The following is a 20,939-nucleotide window of genomic DNA, read 5'->3' as shown; positions in this document are numbered from 1 at the left end:
AATTTTATTCACTCAATCATCCCCCTGTTTTCCTGAGCTGCCCTCTTTCAACCAGACATCCTTCTGAACGTCTTCTTGGCCATCGCCGTCGACAACCTGGCCGATGCCGAAAGCCTGACAGCCCTGGAGAAAGAGAAAGAGGAGGAAAAGAGGAACAAATCCATCCGACGAGCCAACGAGCTGGACCTGTCCAAGCAGCTACCACCAGGAGTAGATCCGAAGGGGGTGATCCGAGGACCCAAGAGGTTACAGGAGAAGAGGAAAGCACTGAATAAGGAAGCCCCGGCTGCCAATAATCACAAGTAAGTTGGGAGACTGACAGAAAGACCAACAAACCAGACAGACGGATAGAAGCAGACAAACAGACAACTGAATACAGAGCAAGGTCCTTAGATGTTCACAAGAGAAGCCTAAATTTCTGAATAAGGAAACACCGGCTGCTAATAATGACAAGTGAGTTGGGAGACTGACAAATAGACCAACAAACCGGACAGATGGATAGAAGCAGACAAACAGATAGAAGCAGACAAACAGGCAACTAAATACAATTCAGGGTCCTTTAGTTTACATGGGAAGCAGAAAGCTCTGAATAAGGAAACATCGGCTTTAGTAAATCTTTGGTTTTTTTATTATGAAAGATGTGCTGTCTGTTCTATTTTCGAGTTTCACCCCGAAAATAGATAAATTTTTCCAATTTCTGTTTTTCCAGCTACATAACAGTTATTTACTTTTGAATGAGACCCAAAAAATGGCATTCGCTTAGTTATGGAATAATTACACATTTTGAATTCTTGTTGACCTGACAATAATTCAGTTTTTGTACTTTAGACCGGTTCCCGCCTCTCTATGTTGATCGATAATGTAGGGAGTGGGAACCAGTCTTCTCACATGGTGTGACTGCAAGTTGTGTGCCAAAGCAACCCACAACAAAAGCCTTTTTTAGAGGGTTGCAGATGCAGAAAAGTATTAATTTTTTTCACAAAAATTTAACATACAAACTGAATTTTCTACATCAAAAAAAAATTGAATAAGTTTAAGAGCTTGGACAGTACATCCTCCTTCTTGAGTCACCTGGGCCCAATGTAATCATGGTAATGGCACTGCTAAGCACATGATTTTCTGTCAACAGAGCCTCCATCTATTTCATGGAGACCGTAAGCAGTAAGCACTGCGAAGCACGCTTACCTCAGAGGAAAAACTTGCTTAATTTAGTGACTTAACAGTAGAAATCTCCATGCGCATGACCGTTAGCACACACACGCCTTGAAATAGTGATTAAGGTTAGCAAATTTTTGTGCTATGGTTAGCACAAAATTTGCAGTAAGCAGCGCCGTGAAATTGGCATCAGTTATGTTTGGCTAACGAAAAACACAAAAAGAATGAAGATGGAAGGACAAAAGATTAAAGGATTGTCCCAAGCACCATGATTTGTGTTGAATCTGTTTGATGTTTTCAAAGTCAGCGTTTTTACAATGTTAGAAACAAGCTAAACTGATTGTGTTTTCCATTCTCTATCCAGGGCTGCCGAAGATGGAGAGAAGGTAAGACCATAGAGTCTCAAACCCTTACAAAAAAGTTTCCCCAGCCTTAACTTTGTCTAAAGCCACCACTTGAAATTGCCCCCAACCTGAATGAAAAAAATCCTTATCTTTAAGAGGTAAACATAGTGTTCTGACTTTTCTCGATTCTTTCTTCTTTCAGCAAGTGCACATCGATGATGATGAGGCTAAGAAAGCTCTCAAAGAACCAGGTAAGTTGTCTACGTGTCTTCAAACTTTACTCTGGTTGATGAACATGAAGTTTCTCAAAATTGATTGTCAGCTTGAGACATTTGCTCCGAAGTTCCTCCTCCACTGAGTTATTTTCTTCCACTGAGATTCAACTTCATCTCTTTGTGATGTCTTTTTGCCCAGGAGACGAGGACGAGGATGAGGAAGAAGAGGAATCCTTGACGACGCAATCAGCGAGACCGAGACGTCTATCCGAGCTGGATCTGCCCAACAAGAAGACCCCCATGCCTAGACAGAGCTCGCTCTTCATCTTTGGCCCAGAAAACAGGTCAGCTTATCAGTCTTCCATCGTTCCGTGATTCCATAGATAGCATTTAAGCAGGTTTCCGAGCCACTCTTGAAATCGAGGAAAACCTTGAAAATGAGTTTCCATTTTCCAGTCAGGGAAACCCTCAGGGAATTTGGGAAAAACACCAAAAATCAGGCAAAAACCAGAAGGGAAAGGTTTTTGCCAGTTAGCCGTGAGTGCGTCTTGTGAAATGTGTCCAAGTTGTGTTCATTGCCTGACTGGCTGTGGTGACATATGACCCGAGCCGGGAATCGAACCCAGGCCGGAATCGAACCCAGGCCACAGCAGTAGAGGCGAGCGCCTCACGCATTGTGCCACCCATGCCCCCCACCACATATTCAGTGGGGTTAAGAGTGTGGGAATTTTAAGAATTTTGCCGATTGTTATTTCTACATCTTGACAGGTTCCGTAAAGGCTGCTACTTCATCTGCACGCACAATTACTTCTCCAACGTCGTCTTGCTGCTGATTCTGGTCAGTAGTATCATGCTTGCAGCTGAAGACCCCAGAGATATCAACAAACTATTAAACGTTGTAAGTCAAGCTCAAGTTGTAATTAGCTGATTCTGGTCAGTTGTATCATGCTTGCAGCTGAGGACCCCAGAGATATCAACAAACTATTAAACATTGTAAGTCAAGCTCAAGTTGTAATTAGCTGATTCTGGTCAGTTGTATCATGCTTGCAGCTGAGGACCCCAGAGATATCAACAAACTATTAAACGTTGTAAGTCAAGCTCAAGTTGTAATTAGCTGATTCTGGTCAGTAGTATCATGCTTGCAGCTGAGGACCCCAGAGATATCAACAAACTATTAAACATTGTAAGTCAAGCTCAAGTTGTAATTAGCTGATTCTGGTCAGTAGTATAATGCTTGCAGCTGAGGACCCCAGAGATATCAACAAACTATCAAACATTGTAAGTCAAGCTCAAGTTGTAATTAGCTGATTCTGGTCAGTAGTATAATGCTTGCAGCTGAGGACCCCAGAGATATCAACAAACTATTAAACGTTGTAAGTCAAGCTCAAGTTGTAATTAGCTGATTCTGGTCAGTAGTATCATGCTTGCAGCTGAGGACCCCAGAGATATCAACAAACTATTAAACATTGTAAGTCAAGCTCAAGTTGTAATTAGCTGATTCTGGTCAGTTGTATCATGCTTGCAGCTGAGGACCCCAGAGATATCAACAAACTATTAAACGTTGTAAGTCAAGCTCAAGTTGTAATTAGTCATATTTTTGAGTGAATCAGGGTAATACACTGAACAAAATAATTGCTTCTCTCCAACGCAAATTCCATCTTACAACATGCTATTTTCTGGGGAAAACCTGTAGAAATAGCATGTTTACTGAAGAAATTTGGAAAGTTTACTTCAATTACAAAAAACATACTTTTTGAATGAAAGCATCATGTAAACTTACACCACTTAGATGGGATTCATGTCTGTTTGTGGTCCCGAAATTGCATTTTTTTTTTAACAATGCCTCGTTTGCTCAAGGAAATGGCCTATAGCGGGTTGTGCCCTTCACCGCGGGTTGTGCTTACTTGCTGTTCAAGAGATTGTGAGAGAAATAATTCACAAGTTTACTTGGGTGGAAATCAAACCCATGACCTCCTGTTTAGTAGTGCAGAGGTCTGAACCACTTGACTACTGAACTTGCTTCGGATTGGCTAGCTGGTTTGAATACGATATAGGAGCACATACCGCAAACAGTGACTCGTAACAAGGAATTTTGTTACTGGGGTGTTTGCAAGAAGTTCAAGTCCGTTTAAAACATAGGAATGTCAACGGTCAAGCTAGTCTTTCTGTAAAATGCAGAAGAAACATATGTAGATGTGCATGATTTGTTTTGCAAGAGAATCAAAAGACCTTATACATTGCAGCCAACTTACCGGGCATCCTTTGTTATTTTAATTAAGTAACAATAGAAACACAAAAGGTTCACTCATGCATATCAAGGCAAAACAAAGACAAAGCCCTTTCAGATGGCTGCTATGCATAATGTCTATTGTAGAAGGTGTTTTTATTGTATTGCAGAAACTTTTCTAGAAGACAAAAGAGTGTAGGCATGATTATGTCATTTCAAGGGATATTTGATAATAGTTATTATTGCTACATGTATGATAATGTGAGAACGAGTTATCAATATATTTCTTCTGTTTTTTCTCCCCGCAGATTTTAAACTATTTTGACTATGGGTTCACTGTAGCCTTCACGATAGAGATTCTTTTAAAGGTGAGCGGTCTTAAAATCAGAGTAGCCAGTCAGAACTATCTTTGACAAAAATCAATCTGCCGTGATTTTTCTAATAATTTGATCCGGAAGTAGTAAGCACTCGGAGAGTGCAAACCTCCGGCAAGGCTGAACAGTTTCCCGCCATTACTGTCAGTACACCCAAAAGAAATACTCGCATAAATGGTGAAGAATCCTTAAAATAAAATCCTGGATCCAGACCCAGATCCGGATCACTTCCTAAATCTAATCGATTTGTACTTGTATCAAGGACCACCCCAAAAAAATTTTCATGAAAGTCCGTCCGTAACTTTTGTGAGTTATCTTGTTAACAGACAAACCAACCAACAAACTAACAAAATTTGATGAAAACATAACCTCCTTGGCGGAGGTAACTATGCAGAATATTTGCCTTTTTTTAATGGTTGGCACGTGCAGTTTGGCATTTGGGGGACTCGTGTGTTTGTGTGCAGTTGGCAGGACTAGATGGCCACATCCGGAACAGCCCAGTGTGAACAGCTACTAAACTTCAAATGTTTCTGTTCTGGATAATTTATCTACTCCAGTTGTGAACAATACATTTTCACCGAGATTTCCACATTTTCTAAACAAGTCTTTCCAAAATGAACAGGAAAATCCCACGTTTTTAGTTTTTAGTAGCCTCAGATCATCAAGTGTCACTAGAATAACGATTTCTGTAATTTCTATGCAGGTTATTTCGTTTGGATTAGTCGTTCACAAAGGTGCCTTTTGTCGTAATTCCTTCAACCTCTTGGACTTGTTAGTTGTTACAGTGTCTTATATCTCCATCGCGCTCCGAGCACAGTAAGTTTGGTGAAGTTCTTTCTCACTGATATTTTTTTAACACTTGTGAAGCGATCAAGCTAAATGAGTCAATTGTCAGCCCTTATCAAATTGTCATTTGTCGGCCCTTAGAGAAATCAAGCAGAGAAATCAACGATTCAAATTTGAAGTGTTTATTTAGCAACAATAAACATGCTTTATTTCAGGTTATTGAATATTAACTCCTTAGCAAAATTGTCACATTTTAACTACTTTATCGTGAGTTTTTCTCTGAAGAAAATCGTTGACATGAAAGAGGACATATGAAGCCTTCTGATTGTACAAAAAATTCAATTTTGAAATTTCCACCCCTACTGACCTATTTTGGGATGTATCTTAAAAATAAATTGCCGACAAACGACTCATTAAGCTTGATCACATCACACTTCATGAAGTGAAATATACATGTATAGACCGCTTGAACTTGTAAAAGGACGTTCTCCATTTTGGAAGTTAAAGGCATGTAGGATAATTTGCATTTGTCCCAAACGTAACCTACTAAATTATTTTTCAAAAAGCTTACTTTGACTTGAGAGTGTATAGGTGCTAAACATTCCATGAAATTATTCCGTCTATTGAATGTGTACGCCAAGTGTCTGACTTCATTTCATTATTTTGAACCATGCACTCTGGAAATTTACCACGCAATCATAAGTGTTGGTAATTTTATTTATTTCTGTTTTGCACCCCCTCTACTGCATCACAGAGGACAAGACGCCATCTCAGCAGTGAAAATCCTAAGAGTTCTGAGAGTCCTCCGGCCCCTGAGGGCCATCAACCGAGCCAAAGGCTTGAAGCACGTGGTCCAGTGCGTCTTTGTAGCTATCAAGACCATCGGCAACATCATGATGGTCATGCTACTCCTCGTCTTCATGTTTGCCTGTATTGGCGTTCAGCTCTTCAGCGGCAAGTTCTACTTTTGCACGGACGGATCCAAAATGACCGAGGAAGAGTGCCAGTAAGTTACAATTTCTTTCGAAAAAATTGAACATTTTGTTCAGGTGATTCTGACTTTCATTAAGTAAATTGAACATGCGGTTGAGTTTAATGCAAAGCTAATTTGACGTCAGGAAACAGTCGCTCTGAATTTTGCAGGAGTTGAAATGGGTTTTAAGTTTTTGCGAATGTGCAGCGTGTACACTTGTCCTGATGTCACAGTTCTGTGGTTGCATTTGCTTTCTCCCCAAATATGAATCGGTCTTAGATCAGTCGGGAGGAATGTGGCATAGCGGTTAGGATTTGCGACTCGTGATCCGAGGGTCATGGGTTCAAATCCAGCTACTGGTCATATGTTGTGTCCTTGGGCAAGCCACTTCATCCCCACTTGCCTCTCTCCACCCAGGAGTATACATGGGTACCAACATTAGCTGGGGAGTAACTTGCAATACACTGGCATCGCATCCAGGGGGAGTAGAAATATTCTCAGTCGTTTCATGCCAAGGAAACTGGTGATAAACGCTGGCCCGATGGGCCATATTGGTTTGTGACAGACTTAACTTAACTTGACTTATTTATTTATTTATTTATTTATTTCTTATTTACCCTGGGGAAACCTCTCAGTGGTACACTGTTTTCCAGAGGTGCCCAGCAATTATACAGAACAATTCATTAAAAACTACAATTACAGAAAACACTAAAAATAGTAAATAGTAAGATATGGGTACATAAAAACACTTAAAATATACATACATAAAAAAATAATCATGGACCATTCAGTAAAAACAAACAAAACACAGATACACACACCCAAAGAATTGCACTGAAAAAAACCCAGGAGCACCCATGCACTGCATAAAACTCTGCGTGAATAATATTAAATCTCGCGCTTAAATTGTCTGCATGATGAGCAGTTATCAAAAAGCTGTAAGCAACCAAAACCAGAGGTCAAGCAATTTGCCCCATTATAACAGGCACATTATCGATGGGTACTGCACTAGTACATTAAAAAAGCAGGTTTTTGTATGTGTTTTTAAAGCTGGCAAGAGTAGCAGCCAAAGGGCATTTAAGAGGTGTAGGTAGGGCATTGAATGAATAAGCTCCACGAACCACAAATTTCCGTTTACCTGATTTAGATTTACTGAATGGGGGAACAAGGTTGCCTTGAGAACCAGACCTAGTGTTAATTCAGCCAGATCCGTCAAATTTTATTCTTCCTACTGTACAGCACAGCCACGGTTACTTTGCATTGGGCAACACTTTTCAAATTTTGTGATAGGTACATAAAATACACCTGTCGTACACTGCTAATTGTTTGGAGTTGGGAGGAGTAAGGAAGTCTTGCAGAGATTCAAGATTTATTGACAACATTTTCTTTGCAGGGGCTTTTTTATAGATTATAAAGATGGCAACTATTTAGACCCCATCGTCAAGCCCAGACACTGGAATTTGAATTCTTTCAACTTCAACAACGTTGGCAGTGGAATGCTGACCCTCTTCACTATCTGCACATTTGAGGGCTGGCCAAAGTAAGTGGTCTTTATATCTTCTGGATTAAAAAAAAAATCTTCTGTTCTTCTTTTTTTGAATAAATTTTGTCTCTATATCATATTTTTATATTAAGTGTAAGGCAATGCTACACGTCGGTAAGATATTCCATAGACTTATGAATTTTCTGAAGCATCACCTTTTTCATCCATTTTCGAATGAATTGTATCATGTAGTTCATTTCAATCATGAGGCAATGCAACTAAGTGGAATTCCCCCCTTTCCCCATCTACAGGCTGTTGTACATAGCCATAGATGCAGCCAGTGTGCCAGACCACGGACCAATCAGGAACAACCAGCTGGGCGTTGCCATCTTTTTCTTCATCTACATCATTGCCGTGGCCTTCTTCATGGTCAACATCTTCGTGGGTTTCGTCATCGTCACCTTCCAGAACGAAGGAGAGCAGGAGTTCAAGAATTGTGAGCTGGACAAGAATCAGGTATGATTGGTCAGATGAGCTCACATGACCTTCTTATTCATTTACGATTGGCCAGTTTCTAATGAATTGTGAGTTACACAAGTGTTTAGGCTGATTGTGATTTGACAAATGAGACCATGTGAGCTCCTGAACAGTTCATGATTGGCCACATGCAGTCAAGAAACCTGAGCTGGAGTAGAATCGGAACATATGTTGGACATGATTGGTCAGGTGATGTCACATGGCATACTGAACAGTTTATGATTGGTCAGTGGCTCTTCGATAACAATATTTCACGTAGGATTTTGAGATTAGTTCAATATGCGTAGTGTCCACTCCTTAAAAGATATATGTGACACGGATGATATAAGATGATTTGATTTAACCTTTGATCCACAGCGTCAGTGCCTAGAGTTTGCTCTGAAAGTCAAGCCGAAACGAAAGTACATTCCAAAGAATTCAAAGCAGTTGAAAGTGTGGAAAATAGTGACTTCTCGACCGTTTGAGTATTTGATCTTCGTGCTTATCATGTTCAACACCATAGTCCTGGCCATGAAGGTAAGACCGATTACAAGGAGTTTGCATTCCTCTTGCAACTTTCAAATATTTGGCTGTTTAAGGCAGAAAAAATAGTCGCGCAACTTTTGTCAAAACGGCGGCGACCTGATGGCCATAGCAGTTCAATAATCAGTAGATGTTTATTTATCGAATTGTGGCTTTACATTTTGGAAATTGTTTATTAAGGCTATTACAATGTCATTTTTACTTTGTCCTGAAAAGCTAAGTCCTAAATTGTCTGTAATTTTAAAAGGTAGTGCTATTTAAAGATCAGGTTTCCATATGTTATAAATTTTGTGAAATCATCAGCAAAGGTACAAAGTTTTGAAATAACTGAGCTTCCAACTGATATGCACCAGTGTTATGACCGGCGTTATGCTGCAGACAAAGTTTGGCCACTAACAGTGTCAATGACGCCATGATGTTTTTTTTTTCTGCCTGCAGTACTACGATCAGTCAGACGAGTATTCGAAAGTGCTAGATAGAGTCAACATAGTTTTCACGGCGATATTCTTAGTGGAATGTATTCTCAAAGTCATTGCCTTCAAACCAAAGGTCAGTACCGGGAGATTAACCTTTGACCTTTTTGCCTTAATCTGTCTTTCATCCACTACCCATATGAACCAATCAAATGTTCCACTGACCTTTTTGGACCAATCAAATGTTCCCCAATATTCGTTCAATGTTCTCACTTACCGAGGCTGCCCTATAAGCGTCTCGTTACTTGCATTTTGAAATTTGGGGTACGGGTGGGTTTTTTGTCCAGTAGGTGAAGGTGGCATTGGGTTATGCATTAACGGGAAAATAAAGACTTGATTGAAATGTCAAGATAGTTATCTCGAAAAAGTGGGCGTTAAACAGCAGAACTTTTCACTATGAATAAACTAGTGATACAATGTGGTTTCAAACCGGTCAAGGGCCTGGCTACCGATAATGGCCTGAGCCAAAAACGAGGACTGTTACCAGTGGCTAGCTGGGCCCTTAACTGGTATTGAAACATCACATTTTATAACTGCTGCATTGCACTATTTATCCCCATTTGAAAGCCGACCAGTTTTACAAACTTGCTATGAATTTGTTCTACCATTTTTACTTCATTTTGGGGCCGTTTCAACAGCGCGCGTGGCGCATGCAGTGTGCTCCATATCTCTCCTTATATGGAGATCATATCAGATGTTCTCAAACACTCTGTTGTACTCGCTGCATATTTACGTGCATGAAGTGCCGGGCCTTGCAAATGGTTTTAAACGCTGCCATTTACAGATTTAGCAGTGTTTAAAGGGTGGTTTGAAATCGCTCACGCGACTGGCTCTCTCCTAATGGAGTACCGAAGTGAATACATCACGCGCACAAAATGCATGTAAAAGACATAAGCGCGTGATTCAGCCCGTGAACCAACACGCGCGTACTCCATTCGTTTGCACTACACTTTCTGGTTCTAATGACGTCACACTTCGGTACTCCATAGGACTAAGCATATTTATTGTAGTTTAACCCTCCTGCTATCTGAACAGTCACAGACAGTCAAACAATCAATCCTCTTCCCCTGCCATGCCTATTACACAGCCTTGTCACCAACAGTCAGATCATATTTCAAGCAAGCACTGTGACTAGTCAAATTCAGGCAACAGACAAAAGCAGGCAAATGGTAGGCACAGCTGGCTTATCAATCACCTACAGTCAAAGCATAGCTGTATCAAGTTACATAAACCGTCACAGCCAGTCAAACCTGCTTTATGTAGGCCGGGAGCTCTGAACAGTTGAAAACAGTCACTTGACTGATTTTGACTGAAAGGGCGTTTTTGCCCAGAAGTTATGTTTGCATAGGAGGGTTTTGATGTGATATAACTCATTGAAATATTTTTTTTTTTTTGTGAAAGTCAGATAATCATCTTTTTTTTTACACTAACTTTGTTTTTCTTTCTTTCTTGCAGAATTATCTTCGAGATTTGTGGAACGTGTTTGATTTTGTGATTGTCGTGGGTAGCATCATAGACATCAGTTTGTCAGAAGTAAAAGTAAATGTCATTCTTTGCAAGCTACTAATTGCATCATTTTTGACTCACAACTTTCCGAATTTAAGATCCGTTGAGTACAATCTGTGAATTGTCAACAAGATTGAGAGAATATATTTTACTTCATTGTAACTATTACAAAATTTATTAAACAATGTCTGTGCATTGTAATATTGAATGCATGGCAAAATTCCAATACTATGAAATATGTAAAAAATTAAGTTTGGACCTATTGCCACAGCAACACTTCTTAAAGTTTCCGCACAAATTTAAGAATGAGAAACCTCACTTGTTCAGTAGCTCGCTTGTGTAAAACATGTGTGTTTTTTTTCTTCAATTTCTTGTCATCATCATTCTTGCATCTTGATTTCTGTCAGTGCGTTAGTTTAAAGTGTATCTTCAGTAATGTCAGTGCGTGTCGGTAAAGTCGAGTAGTGATTTCACAGAAACGTCAACCATTTCTTATAAAAACCATGAACAAAAAATTGTCATATGTTTGCAGTATTTTTAAGGTAGAATTTTTTTTTTGCTGATTAACTTCCATATTAACACACTTTCTTCCTGTGTTTTTTGCTTATTCTTTTGTTTCTTTTAACATTGCTTGAATTGTACACCATGATGCAACTCATGAATATTCAGAGGGTCAGTTTCGTTGTGTCGTTTGTATATATTTATGTCCGTAGATGGTAGTGGGTTTGCCGTTCGAGGTTTTAATCATTCTTTTTCCCTTCCTTTTTTGCATCCTATCCTTTTCATACCTTTGCTGAGAAAATTTCCTTCCAAAAAAACCCCCAATAATGTGGCATGACGATATCTGCTTGATGCCAAAATTTATTACAATGGTTCACCCAGCTTTTCTATTATTAACATGCATTCTCTAACTTGTCTAACCCTAAATCCGGACACTGTTTTGATCCAAATCTTCCTGAATCCCCAACATCAACTGCTCAGATTTGTCAGGATGTAAACCTGAATTCAGGTTTTTATTGACAAGATTTTGTCCTGATTTCAGGAATTTTTTTTTCAAGAATCCCATTTGAAATCTCTAATCCCTGAGGTTTTACATTGTAAACAAGTATTTATAGACCAAAAGTAAACGGTATTGGAAGGGGTGCCTTTAGACAAATACAAGCATCCATCATAGACCCTACATGGCCCTAGGGCCCTTGGCATCCCTCAAACCCTCTGCCGATTATTTCATGGATTTTCATTTTTGCCCAATCTCATTCCTGATTGCTATGCAGAAACTTTTTTTTTTGTAGTTACACTTTCACGGGTCATCGTGCCGCATGTAGTTTAATAGTGACTGGGCTTTACCTTCCTTATTCCGACAAACCCCTGCAAAACCTGGTGGATTTTCAAGGGATATGGGAGATGTAGGGTTAATCCATAAGATACAACTTCCTAAGAAACCCTGGTGTGAATATTCCAAACTAACTTTTCGATGTGAGAAATTGTTGCAAATAGCAGAAAAGAAGATTTTACTTTGTTTTTTTTCCCCTGATTCTTGATCAAACTTTTCCTTTTTTTCCTAATCTTTGAAAATTTTGAACACCAACATTGGAAACGGTGTATTTGTAAACCAAAGATCTTATCTGAGATCCTTTTTATGAAGGGTATCATACACACTTAAAAAGACATTGCAAAAAAAATCCATAATTTGAAATGGCCTATTGCAAATATTTGTCAAAATTAATGTGATGGGACAGTTACATATCTACACACATACTGGGCTCATTGCGTTACATGGCCCAATTTCATGAAGTTTCAAAGTAGAAAATAGTCCTAAGCAAATTGACATTCCAAGCAAAACCCAGCTGGAACCATTCATAAGCAACGTATATCGCATGACATTTCGGCTGTAAAGGTTTTTTTCTTTTCTTCTTTAGCAATTTTTTTCTGTGTCTTGCTACTCCAGTCAGCTACCCTGCATGTTTTCAGAAAAAAATGGATTAAAGTCTCAAGATTATCAAATCATCTTACTGGAACCTACCCTCTATTGGTGTCCATCAGTGGCAGGACATGGGTGGGGCACGCCCTCCCCCTCCCCCTTGGGGCACGCCCTCCCCTCCCCCTTGCTCAAGCCACCTTCCCTTCTCCCTTGTGGCTCCCCCATGTAGAGTTTTGAGAAGGTCAAAAATAACTTGGTGTTGTCTAAAACTATGAGCAAACCCAGTGTGTACGCCCTCAAGAAAATGAGGGCCCCTAAGCAGCCCCTCTTGTGCAAATTGAACCCCAGTCACGCTAATCCCTTCAACTCTTTGCATACTTTGTTACTAATTTGTGTCGTTACACATAATTAATAACATACAATTAATCGATCAAGTAGATTTGTCTGCCATCTCTTGCTAGCTTGATGATACAATGTATGTTGATTTACTGTGAGCAAAGAATGAAACCATTTGTCCTCAAAGCGCAAATACAGCATTTGGTTTTGCCCGTCACCAACGTATTCTTATAAACACTGTTACTGAGAAAAACATCACAAACTGCTCTTGTTGGACTCGAACCCATGACCTCCTGCTTACTAGTGCAGACGTCTTACCACTCGACCACAGAGCTTGCCAGGGTCAGCTGGCTGGTTTGAATCTGATACAGCAGCGGGTACCACGACCAAACTATTCATAAGATGGAATGTGTGTCGGGCAAATTTTGTGTTGTCTCAATTGACCTGGAATTGCAACACAAAGTTTGCTATTTTGCATGAAGCATTAGAATTGTGCAAACAGTCACAGAGAATGGACGATATGGACTCTGCTACAAATGATATCATTCACGTAAAAACAAAATGTTATTGGTTTTCATTCTGAAATATTTACCCAGACTGTTTAGAGGAATAAATTAAAACTTACTTGTGTCAGTACTGATGGGCTAATACGGTTCTCAGATTGGCAAGGTGGTGACCCTGGTTCGATTCCCCTTCACACACCATGGTTCTCAGTGGCTTCTTTGCTCCTGTGGGTGCAATGTGGGTTTTGCTCAACATAACGCCTATAACTTGACTATTCCTAAATGAAGTGTTAGTACACATGGTTGTGTCTGAGGCAAAAATGTGTGTATGGCTTAAGATCTAAGATGCAGTTTGTCAAGATTGAAGCTTAGTCATAAAACAACCGATTCAAACACAGCCTTGGTATTTTTAACACAATCCAATTTGATTCTGTTTTGTGACCCGCCTGACGTAATCTCACGTTAACTGAATAACATATTAAAATGAAAACCTACCTTCTGCTGTGTGTATAGTGGTATTCTACTCAGCAGTTTTGTCTATCCGGTTCGTAAGTGTCACGTCACGTCAGTTTAAACCACGTCCACTGCACATTAAGTAGCATTGGAACCACAACTTGAGTGCTAAAGCCAATGGGCGCTTGTAATCAGTGGTGCATGCGCGTGTATGACAAAGTCACTTACAAAAAGGGTAGATGCAGTAGTAGATATAGATACATAAATGTGGGCGTGACGTCACTTAAATTTAAACCATGCTTGCTGCACATTAATAAGTAGCATTGGAACCATTAAAACCAGAGGTAGAGCAAATATGCGTGTTTAGCAAATGGGCGCTAGTAGTCAGTGCTACATACGTGTGGCAGCTGTTTCCATTTTCATAGCAAGAACTATGGTGACCGACCGAGGATACCAGAATTTATGATGGTCTATTCTGTCTTCACTAAACATGAGAATGTGATAAGTGTAGAAAATATGCCAACAACACGTACATATATTTCCTCACTCTTTATTTAAAAAAAAAGTCAATTTCTAAAAGCTGCTGCTTTAGTCTTTGCCTGAGCCTGCCCCCTGCCTGTGCCACACCCCCTGCCTGAACCCACCCCCTGCCTGAACCCACCCCCTGCCTGTGCCACACCCCCTGCCTGTGCCACGCCCCCTGCCTGTGCCACGCCTCCTGCTTGAGCCCGCTCTCTGCCTGTGCCACGCCCCCTGCCTGAACCCGCCCCCTGCCTGTGCCATGCCCCCTTTTAGATACTTCATATAATTTACAACCAACTAGTATCCCAGCATGCACTTGTGGCTGATAACTCCTCCCTCGTTTCCATCTCTAAATGGGCACATATGTTTTCTTTAATAATTTCTGACTTGCTTTTTTTTCTTTCTTCCCTGATTCGCTTGATATTCGCTTACTCGGTAAATCAGGCCTCACAAACGGTAAAACTTCCATTTTCGTTTCGTTTTTCAATCACTCTTTGTTGATGTCAAATGTGCAAATTTTGTTTGTTCGTTGTTCTCGCTTGTGTCACCTTTTTTTTTTGAATATATTTTCAGGAATAAAAAAAGTCATGGCAGTGAATTTTTTTAATGATATCAAAAACCCTTGTATACATTTTCTTGGTTGAACATGAAATAATAAACATCCATACATTGCACAGCAACAATTTTAAACATTGAGGACTATTCTTTTATCAACACATTTCTTGCAGTTCATTTTTGTAGCTTTGTGATTGAAAAGTCAGTAGACTTTGTGTTGGTCTGTTTAATATTGTCACAGGCACATTCATTTTCAAGCACTTATTTTTTTATGAATGACATAATGTTGTCATTAAATCCATTTTATTCTTCTCAAGTCTGTGAATTCTATTCTTCTTAAATCACTTCCATTCATGGTGTTCCCGTTGTCATATATGTTGGAGGGCATATTATAAACATTGAGGTAAACGATATATTAACATTAGTATCAACAACGTGATTTGGCCTAATAAGCCAGTTTGGTATTCGATGAAGTAGTCCAGTTCAAAGGTCATTCAGGATAAATTGCTGACGCGGTGTTACGTGGTATAACATGCATGCCTGTTCTGCTTGTAATTAACGCGTGAACATCGTGCGACCATTTCCTTGCGCATTTATGTGCCTTCGATTAGCGTTTGATCATCCTGAACAACCCGTGACCCATGTCATTCTGCGCATGCGCAGTTGAAATACCGTACCTGCTTATTAGCAAGACATTTCTCACCGCTAAATGACAGTGATACAGAAACAAATATGTAGGGGACACAGAGGCGTGCATTTATTAACATTTGAAAGAACTAGCAGCATGGACTTGCTTCTGCAGCTGAGTAACATGTTTAAAAGACGTAAATTGTATAATCTAAATTGAGTTTTTATTTGCTGCTAATATATTATTTTGTATTACAAATTTCTTTTTAATATTATTTGTTTCCATATGTTTGAAAGAAAAGGTAAGTTTTTGTTGTAAGTCTTTCCGACACTGAAGACATGTTTCTTGCAAAGTAGTTTACTTGGCATGTATGCGAGACAAGTCAACCAGAAAAACAAGTCAATGTAAGCAAGGCTTGTGTTTGTCTGTTGTGTCCTTGCAGGATTCAGAAAATCGATTTAGCATCAACTTTTTTCGATTGTTCCGAGTGATGAGACTGGTCAAGTTGCTAAGTAAGGGAGAGGGAATTCGAACCTTACTCTGGACATTTATCAAGTCCTTCCAGGTAAGCAGAGAAAGCTGGATTCGAACCCGGCCCTAGATTTTTTTGTCAAATTTTTCTAAAGTAATTAATCAGGAGATGAGTTTTGGTGATTGCCCCAGCTGTGAGTTGAGAATTTTCTTCTTTTATATGGTATGAAGTTTGGCAAGGATGGGTTCAAACCATGCCCTAGATTTTTGCAAAGTTTTTCTTCAGTAATCAGGGGTTGAGGTGAAGCAAGAGAGGGGTTCGAACCTTCCCCTAAATTTGAATCAATATTTATAATCGGGGGATGAGGTTTAGCAAGGATGGATTCGAACCATGCCCGAGACACCAGTCACACATTTCTTTATAGATCTTGGCAGGAGGTTTGGCAAAGAGAGTAGGGTTCGAACCTTGCACTAGAGTTTTGCACATTTTTTTCCTCCATTAATCAGGGTTTGAGGTTTGGCAAGGGGAGTGGGGTTCGAACCTTCCCCTAGATTGGAGTCCAGAATTTCTTCATTAACCAGGGGTCAAGGTTTTTGTCTGATTCTTTGTGCTTTTTTTTATTAGCAACATGTATGCTCTAACCAAATTGAATCTGTTTGTTGTCTTTCTAGGCACTTCCGTATGTGGCCCTGTTGATAGTGATGTTGTTCTTCATCTATGCTGTAATAGGCATGCAGGTACCTTTTTTTTAAAAACTTATCTTCAACTCAGTTTAAAGGAAATATAGAACATTTGCAAAAATCAAAATACAAAACTACCAAATTATTACCTTACTGGACTGTTAGTGAACGACAGTCTAAAGCATCCTGTTAATATTGTAATTTTTGGATCAAAGCTGGTTGGCCGACCAGCGTTTGAAAAAAATTGGCTTTTTTTCATATAGTGCCCCCAATTTACCATATTTAGTTAGTCTGAATTTTGTTTACAAGCGATTACACATCTATGAATTGGTACGAGCCTTCTTCACTGGTTCCCTGACCATACAATTCCCCGACGTCTATAAGTTGCTCCATTTCAATTCAAGGGGGATCAGGGAACCAGACTACAAGAACATGATTGTTTTTCCTGGTTTTTCCAGCATCTACGAACACAAAACTTCAAACAAGTCAGTGCAACAATATTTGCTATAAAATACTAATCCCCAAAATCCATCCATTTCTGAAAATTACAGCAAAAACAAATATTGTAAATTCCCTTTTAATAGATGATAATTCAATATTTTATTCAAGTATTCAATTGTTTCTTCTCTAATGAAAAGATAGTATTCTCTCAATTTTATTACGTAAACCTATACCCAATGTTTCACAATTAAATTAAAATTAATAAATTAAAAAAAAAAATTTTTCTGCAGATGTTTGGCAAGATAGCGACGTCCCTCGACGGACCTCTTAATCGAAACAACAACTTCCAGACATTTGTGGCCGCGCTTCTTGTGCTGTTCAGGTGAGGGTTGCTTCCTCAGTTAAATCAGATTATTTTAGTTTGAAGACTTATCGTCTGGACGTTATCCTTCATGAAAGAAGCTACAGTGTTACTGTGTGAAATGTGTCAATTCCATCACAAGTCATATTACAAGTCCTTTGACTTTAAATTTGACTTAAAAAAGGCAAAAATAGTAGACAAAGGGGCAAGATTGACATTCCCTAGTAATACCCCCGGTTTAAATTTGTGTGTCATATGTCACACATGTCACATGTTTTTGTCTGCACACATGCCACCTGTCCCAAATGCCGTATGTATCGGACACGTCATGTGTCATGCATGTCACACGTGTCACATGTCACACACATGTCACAAATGCCCTATGTGTCTCGCACATCCCATGTGTGACACATCACAAATGTCACACGTGTCACTCATGCCACACTTGTCACACCTGGTCACAAAATCTGTACACAACACCTTAATCCTTTGAATACGGTATCAAGTGCCTCAATAGGCCTTTAACAGGCTGCCACCATTTCAGTCATGTTCCCTGTGTCCAATAACAGTACTGAATGATAATTTTGTGTACAAAAATGAACCAGACTATTTTTCCATCCAGCCTCGCTTTGGTTATATTGGTCTGAATGGAAAAAAAATCAAATGGCTGCAACATGATTATGGTCTATTAGGCAGAATTAAAACAATGGGCTGTGACCTTTGACCCAATATAAACTTGTCATCTCCAATAAGCGCCATTTTGAGCAGATATAATCAGTTCGCAATTCACCAAGTGTTTAAGGTATTTTGTTTGCACTTTAAATTATATTAAAAATGTTAATTATTATAAATCTTTCATATAAACCATGAAGGGAAACTGACCAGGTGCAAAATAACAATTTGTAAAAGTCGAACAAAGAAATTGAGTGGAGTGGGGAGTGAACCTGCAACTTCCGGATTGCCATTCCAGTGCTCTACCAAACCCCACTCCAGGCAAATGTTGTTGTTCAACTTTAACAAATTTTTGTTACAAATCGTGTCTGACATTATCCTTAATTTTTGGGGGGTTCCTTTTTCTTCTTCTCAGGTCAGCAACAGGTGAAGCATGGCAGGAGGTCATGTTGGCATGCTCCTATTCACCAGCGGCTGTTTGTGACAAACATGTCCAGAAAGCCTCAAACAACATGGACGAGAATTGTGGCAATGACTTTGCTTATATCTACTTCTTGACCTTCTACAGCTTCTGTTCTTTCCTGGTAAGATTGCCGTCTAGTGACAAGTATAGAGTTTGTTAAAAAGACCGTTAAGGCCAACAAAAAAAAGTCTCCGGTTTCTGGTATGCGCGCGCGTCGCCGTAGCCATGCCCGTCGGCAAAATGAAACAGTTTTTTTTTCAATGAAAGATGATGTCTCAAAACCGCCAAACTCACTGGTTTGACTGGAATCCTGCTGCTGCACAATTTTAACGTGTTTTTAGATGGGGTTATGATCGAGAATAAGCTTTATGTGGCCTCTCTGGACTCCCATATATTTGCACTTAGTTTAGTCGGGCACCATTTGCAGTCATCAGCCGACATTTGAAGCAAAAAAGTCAGGTAAAAAAAAGCCGCGTCGCCGCACCACTTTTTGGACACGCTCCATACCAGAAACCGGAGACTTATTTTTTTTTGCCTAAGAACAAAAAAAATCAACTTCCACATAAGATTATCAGCGAATTGTTTTAAAATGATTAACATATGTTACAATCCACATTATATCAATCAATCAAGTCGAGGCCATATGGCAGCTTGAGCCCGCCCAATGATCGTGGTCCAGATGTCCTGGTCCAGCATGCATGAGCGCAGCTCCTCAGCGGTGGTCATCGGTGGTCAGCGGTGGTCAAGCCGTTTCAGTATGTCCACGAAGGATGAACTTCGTTTCTTACATGAGGCAGTGCCCCATGTAGGCTCCCATAGAATGATTGGGCTAGCGGCCAGCTCCAGGTGACGGACGCAATGCCCTGCAAGCTTGAGACAGCGTTTCCGGATCTTTTTCATCTCCTTCGGCAAGCCAGCGGTCTACATTCCTCATGTGATCCTGCCACGGGATGTTCAGAGCCATTATAACAAAAAGCATGAATCAGTGATTTTTGGATGGATGTCATCCCTATATCAGCGTTTCATTCTTTCTTTTTGGTGTCCATTTGTAGGTCATTAATTTATTTGTTGCGGTCATCATGGACAACTTTGACTATCTGACCAGGGACTGGTCCATATTGGGCCCTCACCACCTGGACGAGTTTGTCCGCAATTGGGCCGAGTATGACCCGGAAGCCACGTAAGTTTGTCCCCAGTCAATAGATAGATATTTCCTCTGGTGCTATATTACAATATTGCACAGTCAATAATATTATATTGACTTTAGTGTTGTCCACATGTCCGTAAATTGCTATCCTGGTTTGTCTCAAGTGCTTACTGTCCGTACGTAAAACTTGATTTCCTGTTCAAGACACAATTTTAATATCCTGGTCAACATTTCCTGGACAATATACTCAGTTAACTTTTATATTCTCAGTTTACTTCATTTGTTGTCGATCAAGAAAACACTAGTCAGGTCTGATTAAGAAGGCGCGGATGGTTTTGCTGATGGTTATCGTTCTTTTGGTGTTTTTTTCTCCCTTTTTTATTCAGTGGAAAGATCAAGCATTTAGATGTGGTGGCGTTACTGCGACAGATCTCACCTCCTCTAGGCTTCGGCAAACTCTGCCCGTACAGAATAGCATGCAAGGTAAGAAACATCGCCAGGGATTGTCAACAGAGGGCGCTTGTTTGAGCAATTACTGTAGTTAGTTTGAGCGGGAACTAGCCAGCTTGAGTAAGAACTATAGTTATCCATATTTTGACTAACTTGTTTCAAGCCTTCGCTAGTCGACTACAGTTGAACTAGTTTAGTTGATTATTCAGCCCACGCTTTTGGGGTTAGTTACGTCACTGGTTACCTATAGCTACGTGCAGCAGACGTCAGGGTCGAGAAATTTCAAGATGACGTTTTGACTGTCGCAGAGACGTTCAAGCATTACATGTAGAAGTGGGTTTTTTTAAGGTGATTGCGACTCATGACCATTGATGAGATGAGTTGACTATGTCCTTGTTTTTTTATTGGTTTTCTTGACATGCAGAGATTAGTCTCAATGAACATGCCTCTCAACAGTGACGGCACAGTGATGTTTAATGCAACGCTCTTTGCTCTGATCAGAACATCGCTGAAAATCAAAACTGAGGGTGAGTATGTAAAAGACATCACGGGGGCGAAACATTTCGTGTCCTCCACCCTTAGCTTCAGGAGATCTTAGGCCCCTGATTTAGGCGAATCTGGTGTATTGTAAAAGTTTGATTCTATGAAGTATGGACTTGTGAGCCATTGGTGTCAGTGTTTGATCTGCTACTCTGATGAATCTGCGTCATTTATTGGCTCGATGATAACTCTGTATCATT

The 20,939-nt window shown here is 39.9% G+C and overlaps 1 protein-coding gene across 8 annotated transcripts in view; it reads left to right on the top strand.

Annotated features, from left to right (window-relative positions):
- Positions 1-20,939, top strand: part of LOC119737342 (voltage-dependent L-type calcium channel subunit alpha-1D-like) — a 68,330-nt gene that overhangs the window by 28,864 nt on the left and 18,527 nt on the right. For 5 of the 8 annotated variants that reach the window (XM_038211630.1, XM_038211631.1, XM_038211625.1 and 2 more), the window contains 22 exons: positions 56-302; positions 1,520-1,541; positions 1,702-1,750; positions 1,914-2,058; positions 2,483-2,612; positions 4,250-4,309; positions 5,019-5,131; positions 5,856-6,107; positions 7,468-7,614; positions 7,869-8,073; positions 8,452-8,610; positions 9,055-9,165; positions 10,545-10,628; positions 11,265-11,267; positions 14,775-14,786; positions 15,956-16,078; positions 16,657-16,722; positions 17,397-17,488; positions 18,555-18,723; positions 19,655-19,782; positions 20,136-20,232; positions 20,624-20,726. In XM_038211630.1, the coding sequence (XP_038067558.1) occupies positions 56-302; positions 1,520-1,541; positions 1,702-1,750; positions 1,914-2,058; positions 2,483-2,612; positions 4,250-4,309; positions 5,019-5,131; positions 5,856-6,107; positions 7,468-7,614; positions 7,869-8,073; positions 8,452-8,610; positions 9,055-9,165; positions 10,545-10,628; positions 11,265-11,267; positions 14,775-14,786; positions 15,956-16,078; positions 16,657-16,722; positions 17,397-17,488; positions 18,555-18,723; positions 19,655-19,782; positions 20,136-20,232; positions 20,624-20,726 (2,517 nt within the window). The remainder of the gene's footprint in view (positions 1-55; positions 303-1,519; positions 1,542-1,701; positions 1,751-1,913; positions 2,059-2,482; positions 2,613-4,249; positions 4,310-5,018; positions 5,132-5,855; positions 6,108-7,467; positions 7,615-7,868; positions 8,074-8,451; positions 8,611-9,054; positions 9,166-10,544; positions 10,629-11,264; positions 11,268-14,774; positions 14,787-15,955; positions 16,079-16,656; positions 16,723-17,396; positions 17,489-18,554; positions 18,724-19,654; positions 19,783-20,135; positions 20,233-20,623; positions 20,727-20,939) is intronic. The other 3 variants (XM_038211626.1, XM_038211628.1, XM_038211627.1) reach the window with 3 other exon arrangements.

Source organism: Patiria miniata, unplaced genomic scaffold (genome assembly GCF_015706575.1).
Source record: "Patiria miniata isolate m_02_andy unplaced genomic scaffold, ASM1570657v1 HiC_scaffold_3, whole genome shotgun sequence".
In the NCBI taxonomy this organism is placed as follows: Eukaryota; Metazoa; Echinodermata; class Asteroidea; order Valvatida; family Asterinidae; genus Patiria; species Patiria miniata.
Note: the sequence above shows the minus strand (reverse complement) of the source record. Positions and strands in the feature narration are given on the sequence as shown.